This window comes from Brassica oleracea, chromosome C9 (assembly GCF_000695525.1).
Source record: "Brassica oleracea var. oleracea cultivar TO1000 chromosome C9, BOL, whole genome shotgun sequence".
Classification (NCBI taxonomy): Eukaryota; Viridiplantae; Streptophyta; class Magnoliopsida; order Brassicales; family Brassicaceae; genus Brassica; species Brassica oleracea.
Window position 1 is genome coordinate 38,005,617 of NC_027756.1, and position 9,050 is coordinate 38,014,666.

A 9,050-nucleotide genomic window follows, 5' to 3' on the forward strand; every position below is an offset into this window, starting at 1 on the left:
TGAATCAAATTCGTGTGTAAATAGAGTAAGAGGGAGGATGAAGATATGGAGTGAATGAAGAGGAAGAGGAGTGCTTGTATTTATAGTTTAAATCCTGCCGACAGACCGAGGAAATTCCGACGGAATTCCGACGGAAAAGGCTAGTTCGTCGGAATTTCCTCGGAATTTTGTAAAATCCCCCAACGGTTCTCCAACGGCTATAATATTTCCTCGGAACTCATCGTTTTTTTCCGAGGAAACCCAATTTTGTGTTTCCTCGGAATTTCCTCGGAAATTCCTCGGGATATTCCGAGGATTTCATTTTCCGTCGGAATGTCCGTCAGAATACCGCTGTTTTCTTGTAGTGGATCTTAACAAATAAAAATGATAACAAAATTACGTTATCCAAAAAATCATGTTCTTAACAATAATAAAAACAATATTCAGCGTGAAGCGCGGACACCCCCTAACTGGAAATAAAAGGCAATTTCTTTTGATTTTTGGAACAACCGAAGACCAAACTTGTATGCATAGTCCATTTGACAGTATTTATATCTCCTGGTTGTGGATTTTAAAAGTTATTATTATATATACAGTAAAAACTATGAAATTTAATAATGTTAGGACTATAATATTTTATTAATTTATAGAGTTATTAATTTATAATTTTTTTTTTGATTTTTAGTTTTTAAATATATAAATTAATTTAATTTTTGAAATTTGACATTCATACTGTTTTTATTATATTGTTTGGTGTATATAAAATATGTTTAAGATAGTTTAAATGTAGTTTACATACAATTTTATTAAATTTCATCAAAATGTATTAAATGTTAAGAAAATATAAAGATAATTCTATTGTGAATATAAAATAAAAAACATAATGGTCCGTTTATACACATATAAATTATCAATTATAATTTTATTGAGATCATCTATTTACATAAGATTTTCTAAAAAAATTATTATCTTATTATCTTATCGATTTGTGTCATATTTTGAATCGACACAACGTCGAATCTGAAAAAATATCAATTTATGGTGTTTATTAATTTATCTATTATTAATTTATAGAACTTCTACCGTAGTTATAACCAATAGCTAGGTGATAAACAACGTTCTTCTAAACAACGTTCTTCTAAACAACGGTAAGTAATTTAATTGTGTTGTGTGTACGTATGTAGACGCAATCTCATCACCATAAAACGGCAAGAAGCTCAGGTTTTGGGGGTATATTGGGTATCATTCCATGAACCCCAGCACTTAGCATGGGGGCTCCATATGGTGTTGACATGTGAGGCTTTGTAGCGTTTCCAGTCGTGAAGAACAAGAGTGAGATCAAAGACTTTGGCAGAGATGTGACGGCAGCAGTTGGCGTGGACGGTGGTGACAGCACCCATGTCAGGGCTATCTTGGCAGAAACCGCTGAAGTGTGTGGTGTTGAGGAAGCCAACGGTGAGACAAAGCTGGTTGAATAAACCCGAGTCGAGGAGATTCTTGAGGACGTCTTGTTCTTTCATGCCTGTCGAGTTGAGTCTCATGTCGTACCATTTCTGGAAAAGAGAGATGGTCCTGTTGTTGGAACGGACGTGGTAGAAGCCAGTGTTTATCAAGTGTCCTCCTATGCCGCTGTCCACGCTTATCTGCATATCCAAGGTCCCGTTGTTGCTTAGCCGAGAGAAGGGGTTCCTTAGCCACATCACGTCCGTGTCCTGACAAAATAACATTCTCTGTGTGTTTTAAGTGTTTTTGTAAAATAACTTTTTCTTTGTAAAATAAATGTAGTTCTATTGTTTCAGTGCAATTTTTCTCATAAATTAATATTTTATCGTTAATTAAATTAAAAAAACAATAAATGTTATGAAATTTAAATAGTAAAATAAGGGTGACATTAAACATTTAACTAGTTTGTGTGAACAAAATTAAAACCAGGTCTAATTTGAAACCAGGTCTAACTGAAGAGAGTTTTAAGAAACGTTATTAGTTAAAGTTAAGAGAACTTCATCCTAAGAACCCCCAATAATCATATCCGAAACAAAGGTTTTGAAACCCTAAAGTGTGTTGTTGTGTTTTATATTTTTATGTTCCAAAGCCGACAACTAACTAACCGTGAAAAGGAGATGGTAGCCACGGCGGAGAACTTCTAGGAGCAATCGAGTTCTCCTCCACATCATCTCAATGAAATCATCTGACATATATACTTTCTCTCCCTCCAAGTCAATTCCCTCCGTCTCCATCTTGTAGCAATGGAGCCTCCTGAAACGACAGCGATCATAGGCCGTCTGATCCGCTGCAACCACCATCAGATGGTCCAGCAATGGCATGGTACCCTCTCCTTCCCAGAAACTCTCCAGGAACAGATCCAGCATCGTCCTCCCTCCTACAACCTCCTCCACGTACGCTTTGTTCACCATCGTTATAATCACCGTCTTGTTGTTTCCTATTGCTGCACTGTCCAGCGCCACCTCTAGGTCGTCCACTGGAAACTTTATCGTTCTCTGTCACCACTTCCGAAGTATTAATACATATACTATACCCTATGTATACACTTACTTTAGGTTCCAGTATATTATACGAAACAACTTACCAGAATGTTAAAATTGTGTTGGAGGCCGGAGACAGGATCAGAGATCAAACGTGAGGAGAAGCAGATATATAGAGCGCCGGCAAAGAGGAGAGCAACAGCCACGACGAGATTGCCGGAAGAGTTATTGGAGAGAGGCATTTTTTTTTTGAAATTATATGTTAAATTAATTCAAAGAAAAATACACTATTTTAAAATTATGAAACTTTAATAATTTCAGTTTTGTAGTTGAGAGGCATGTTTTCACGGTATCGGATTATTAGAAGTAGGTGACTCATGTATGTTATGTGCCCCTTTCTCACTCCCTTTTAATTTGTACACAACAATTTTAACCTACAAGTTTATATGCTAAATAATACTACCTTCCAGATCAAACTACCTTACAGATCACCAAATAACCTAATCAGTTGCAGGTCAATCAAAGTAGAAACATTTTCCCAAAAGGAAGAAAGAAACAAGCATTAGACCAAACTTCTCCATTTACTGAAACCAGTACCTACAATTGTCTCTTTCTCGTATTCAGATATTTCCTAGTGGGAAATCGACTGCAGATCCTAGATACTCCTGTAAACATTTTGCAGGATTAGATTATCACAATAAAGGAGCTCATCAAACTCAATTCAACCAATAGTAGATATTATTCCCTCTGTTCCTAAAAGTAGGATTTTCTAGATTTATTTTTGTTCCAAAATGATAGATTTTCTAAAATTTTAAAATACTTTTAGTAGTTAATGTTGAAAAGTTGTATACTTTTAAGAAACATTAATTGAAAATATTTGAATTGGTTGAACACTATTGGTTGATATTTGTTGGAAAATGTATAGTAAAATAAATAATAAATTCTGTTGTAAATATTTATTATATTTTTAATATGCGTGAATATTCTTGAAAATCATTTTTTCGGAACGGAGGGAGTAATAAAACTAAACCGAGCGATTATAACCGTAATGCTATTACGAGTTGGATTACGTAATCAACCGTGTCCTCATTATGATATCAGTTGATCAGAAATTCACAAAAGACAAAACTATCAAAAAGAATAATTATTGTAACAATAAATTTGTAGATTGTAACCTGCGAAAGAGGAGCTGAATAGAGTAACCGAGAACGTTGCGACAAGCGAAGAGGAATAACAAGTGAAAAGTGTAAGTGGGGATGAGTCAAGAAATATTGTGCAGAATGTAAACGATACATAAAGTTTGTTAACGGGGTTTGTTTCCTACATTCCTGGGATCTCGTCCAGATTTAGAATCTACTAATGTTGAAAACCACAATGGCAAGAACAGTTTGACTTTAAACTAGAATCAAATACACAAATTCGCTGACACACTTTCCGACAAACTCGACGACGTAAGTTAGAAAGTATGAGTTTGCAGAATAATAGAAAACATAAGAAGAACGGGGAAAAGATAGAAGAATTGGACACAAGAAATTGTTTACCCAGAGTTCACCTAAAATGGCTACGTCCCTAGGGCCTGGCAAGGAGACAATTCACAATAATCTTAAGGACAAAGATATAGAACCTTTCTCTCTCACAACCAAAGCTTTACAAACCAAGCTCGGTTTTTTCTTGGATAAAGGAGAGGAGAACACACGAGCTCCCCTTAGATAACGGGGAGTCAATTACATTAACCTAGTTGGATTAGGGTATTCGCCCCTTTCCATAAGTCTATTAGGAAATATTCCAAAATACTTGCAACTTCTATAAACCATAAAAGTAATATTTCCAGGAACCTATCAACTTCCATAACTCCATAAAAGTGATATTTATTTTCCTAATATGACGTCCTTGTCTTGGTTTAAGTTATGCGATCTTGTTTGATTTGCATCACCAAATCCTAACGAAATCCTAGACGGATTCCTTGACGTAGTCCCGAATTCCAACAACTAGAATGAGAAAGCAAATTACAACCTACTCGCAAACGCGTAATACAAGCACAACCCTCTTGAATCACCACTCTTTTCTATAGCATGAACTCTTCAACGAAATCTCACTTTGAGCTAAACTCCCTCAAAATTCAGACTTTATTAGGATAACCTAAACCTGAGCTACACTCTCCCTGAGTCTAGACTTCAACCTCGAAGTCTCTGAAGGTATGTCACCAAGTACGTCACCGAGTACGTCAACACCTAACGGACATCAAGAATACCAACGAGAATGCCAACACCAATACACAGCTTGGTCACCTCAACACAACGGACAACTCCGCCACACGAAATGTTAGCACCAACGTCGCAACACCAAGTACAACAGAACACTCCGTCAACACCAACGTCAACACTCAACAAGAACATAATGAAACTTCACAATGAAAAGAACTCTCTCTCTCACTTTAATCTCAAGTTTATAATCTTCTCATAAGTCACGTCCTTCCTTATATAGTAACTTTTAACTTTTTCTCCAAGTTCACATAAATGCACTTTAATGAACTTCCATGGAAATGTAAGGAAACTTCCTATTTCTCTCTAAGTAACACTTCCTCTCTAAGTAAAACTTTTTTGCTTAATGGAAAACGTCTTTTGTCTTCAATAAAATATTCTCTTTCTTTTTCTAAACTCCACTTATAAACGTAATCCATGTAAGGAAAATTTCTTGTAAACATCTTCACAACTCAACGTCTTGACATACATCTTGGCACATGTCTTGTAGTATGTCACGAACTACATCAGAACACCTTAGAAAATTACATCTTTAAAGAACGAATATTGAAATCCTTTATAAAAAAAGGCGAAGAGGAATAAGACTGTGATGGTCGCTCGTGGCCGACCTTCCACTAGCTATCTAAGAGAAAACAAGTGTTTTAAGGACTTTCTGACTGAATTTACTCATTAGAAATTTTCAATGGAATGCCAACAAATTATTCGTCAAATTTTGTTTTATAAATTTTAGATGAATAGTTGTTTGTGAGAAAACCAATCAATTTTTTGATGGAATTTCCACGGATTAACTAAAAAAAGAAATTTGACAAAACTAATATCAAAAGTTTCCAACAAATATTTATTTGTGAAAAAATAGTCAAAAATTTCTGATAGATACTTGTTTCCATCATCAATTCCCAACGGTTTTCAAATGGAGTATGGTTTAGACTTGATTTGATGGTTTTCTTTGAAGAGTAGTATCAAATATGATTCCTACTAGAAGTATACTTAAGTGCTTCTATGAAGCAAAAGAAATAAAGAACCACTAATTTTTGAATGCCGGTATGAAAAACCTAGAGCACGGATATTCAATTGTAGAACTCGAATGAATTGCAAAACAATACTCTTATTAGAAACTCTTAAAACAAATTACAACAAATCTGTTTAATCAGGTTTACTTGACTTCACGACATGTGAATCAACAATGACCAGTTTCTAAACACTCACGAATAAACTCGTAATCCCCTCTCTCTCACACACCTTTTGCTTCCTTCAAAAAAAGCACCTCGCTTAAACACTCAGCATCACCTATTTAACTCCGTTAGGTGATCTGATCTTCTTGTTAGAGATAATCTCGAATCTTCAACTCTACTCCTAGAATCTCACGATTTGATGTATATCCTCACAAGTGATAAGTCTTCGTTTGCCACGTCATCTTCATTGTTTGAATGACTCCCGCCAAACATCCCGACTTGTTCAGCCTTGTTTCGGTTGAACACTTTAGTGATTTTCAAGTCTCTACAATCTCCCCCTTTTTGAGTGTCTATCATTATCAACCAATTGCGACCACAATGTAAGATACAGCCAATTCTTACACACACATTAGTACTCATGAGTCACATAAACACATAACATTAAGTCCAAATCCAAAGATTGTTTTAACACAAGCCGCAAGTGACTAACACCGCACTGAATACTTACCAAAAAAATTCTCCCCCTGAATACATGCTCAGTCTTAAATATCTGAAGAAAAGAAAATAGACTACTCTAGTCTCCCCCTAAACATATCCATCCTAGAACTCATCACTAAGACTGTCAAGGTCTTCAGCGCCTCCTTCGTCATTGCTGCTACTATCACCTAGATTAGACAGATCACCACATACTCCCTCTGCTTGGTGGCATAAACACTTATAAAACCAAACAGCATATCATTCAAAATGATAATATCGATAGGGAATGAAAACACTTATTAGCTGCCCTGCCGACAATTGTGTCCAAAAGCGCCCCATGTCTTTGGTGAGGGAATACTTAGCAGAGCCGGTCTCAGCTGGTTTCTTAGGTAATCCTTTCTTCAAATCCAAAACCATCTTAACGGGAGCTACGTGATCAGCATCGACACCACAAACAAGTATAGGATGCTGAGACTCAAGGATATGTTGGATGAGATTGGGAAACAACAAATTATTTGCCTTCCCAGAGATTGCTTGTTGTCCGAGATCATAGATTTGATCAAACACCATAACTCCAAAGTCAAAGGGTCTTCCATCAGTGAGCATGTGCAATAACTTAAGCCTATTTGATCGATTCGCCGTAGGCATCCAATTGAAGACACAAAATTTGAACAAAATGTTCATTGTAGGCGTCACATCAAGCATGCTCAAGTTTCCTCATCCTGTTGAGTCTCGTCTTCACCATCAGGTTCAAGTTGTTCTTGCATGTCATTTTGTGGTTGTTGCTCTTCATCCTCGCTATCAGCTACCACCTCAGAATCGCGATCTTCCTCCATTGAATTCGGCACTGGATCTGGAAAGACTTCGTCGATAGTCACTGTCTTCTTTTTCGACGAGGTTCTGACCTTGATGATTCACCAAGATCGACCACACCGGATTGGTGAAGTTTTTCAGGGGATGGTTTTGTGGGATTCCTTGCCAACTTCTTCACCATGGCTGAAAGCACTTGTCGGCGAGTTCCTAGTCTTTGGCCGTCGCTCATGTTTCTTTGATGAGAGATGATATTTCCTTTTGTTGTGAAGAGAGAAGAATGCTAAAGACACCTTTTATATCTATTCCCATTCGAATACCCTAAAAACATTCACAAGACCCAAACACTTTTCCACACATGCTAGTTAGTGACCCAAATGGCCCAATTCAGCCCAATTGCGATTTAGTGCTTTACATGTAACACAGAAAACACTTAGACACCAACAAGCCAGATACATATGTTTTCAGGACCCAGCGAGGGAATTTTAAGTGAGACAAAAACATGTCCTGTGTTAGAAAATTCCTAATAACATCTCTAAGATATTTACACACTTGACTTGTGTTGGCCAGAGGAGAGTGTGACAACCATGTACCATATGAAGAAAGAAAATCCATCTAAGATGATTTGAAAATTAAAAAAAGATCAACCCATTGGCTCGCCGCAATGGCTGTAGAAACAACTTTCATCACTTTGATCAAGATGCACTAGTCTTCAGATCATTATACGCACGAAGCTATTTCTTCTAACCGTGATAAAGTAGTGTAAGTTTATTGAGCATTTTCTAGTCCGGACAGTGATCTTCTTTAGGCTTAAGTGGTGTAATACCCAAGACCAAAGAGAGTGTCCATCCCCCTGGACGACTTTCCAGCAAGTTCTTTTGTTTGTTTCACTCATTTTTTTTGCTTGACAAGTAACCTTATGCTCACAACTCTGTTTCTACTTCACAAATCCATACATTGATCAGACTCAGATGTAAACGTTGTAGCGTCAAGATCCGAACTGAGTGTCTTTCATTTTTGATTTTCGATATCATACTTAGATATAAATGTGGTTGCATCCACATCCAAGCTGAGTATCAATTATGTCTCACAGTTTAAACTCTCAAAGTAATCTACACTTTCTAGTTCATGATGAGTAGGCCTCTTTACACATGATTTGCCAACATGAGGTTTTATAGATGAATGTTTTAGCTCATACGGATCTTTCGTCTCAATATATACATGTGTGTCACCTCTCATGGCCCGAGCCGATCAGGCTTCACAGATGCCAATTGACATTCTTAATTTTATATAGAAACGTGTTCAGGTCAAGAACCTTTACAAGAAAACAGACGGATACTGACGGACAAAATCGTCAGAAGTTCGTCGGAATAGGCGGATACTGACGAATTTCTGACGACAGTGGTCGTCGGTATCATTTCGTCGGAAAAAAAAAATTCGTCGGAGTTTCGTCAGAGTTTCCGACGACTTTCTGACGAATACCGATAAACCACATTACTTCCGACGACACTCCGATAACATATTCCGAGAACAGAATTCATCGGAAACACTATATTCCGACGAATTAGGTCGTCAGAATATACTGACGAATCGGGCTCGTCGGAATATAGCGACAAGCAGGTTCGTCGGAATATTCCGACGACACAAATTCGTCAGTATATTCTGACGACCTGTACTCGTCGGTATATTCCGACGACTATGATTCGTCAGTATATTTCGACGAACCGGTTTGTCGGTATATACCATTTTTAAATATGAATAAATTTTGCATTTATAAATATTTTTTATATTAAAAATTAATATATACACAAAATCTGAAATTTAAAACTAATAATATTATAGAATTTAAATTCATAGAAACTTAAATA

At 36.7% G+C, this 9,050-nt stretch overlaps 1 protein-coding gene across 1 annotated transcript; it reads right to left on the bottom strand.

The window, feature by feature from the left end:
• Positions 1–1,025: 1,025 nt before the first annotated feature.
• Positions 1,026–2,754, bottom strand: LOC106316953 (uncharacterized protein At1g28695-like). Its single transcript, XM_013754818.1, has 3 exons — positions 2,567–2,754; positions 2,088–2,477; positions 1,026–1,691 (listed from the first exon to the last, which is right to left on the bottom strand). Exons 1-3 carry the CDS (start codon positions 2,702–2,704, stop codon positions 1,197–1,199), a joined length of 1,023 nt encoding a protein of 340 aa, XP_013610272.1. The 5' UTR covers positions 2,705–2,754; the 3' UTR covers positions 1,026–1,196.
• Between the last annotated feature and the right edge of the window lie 6,296 nt (positions 2,755–9,050).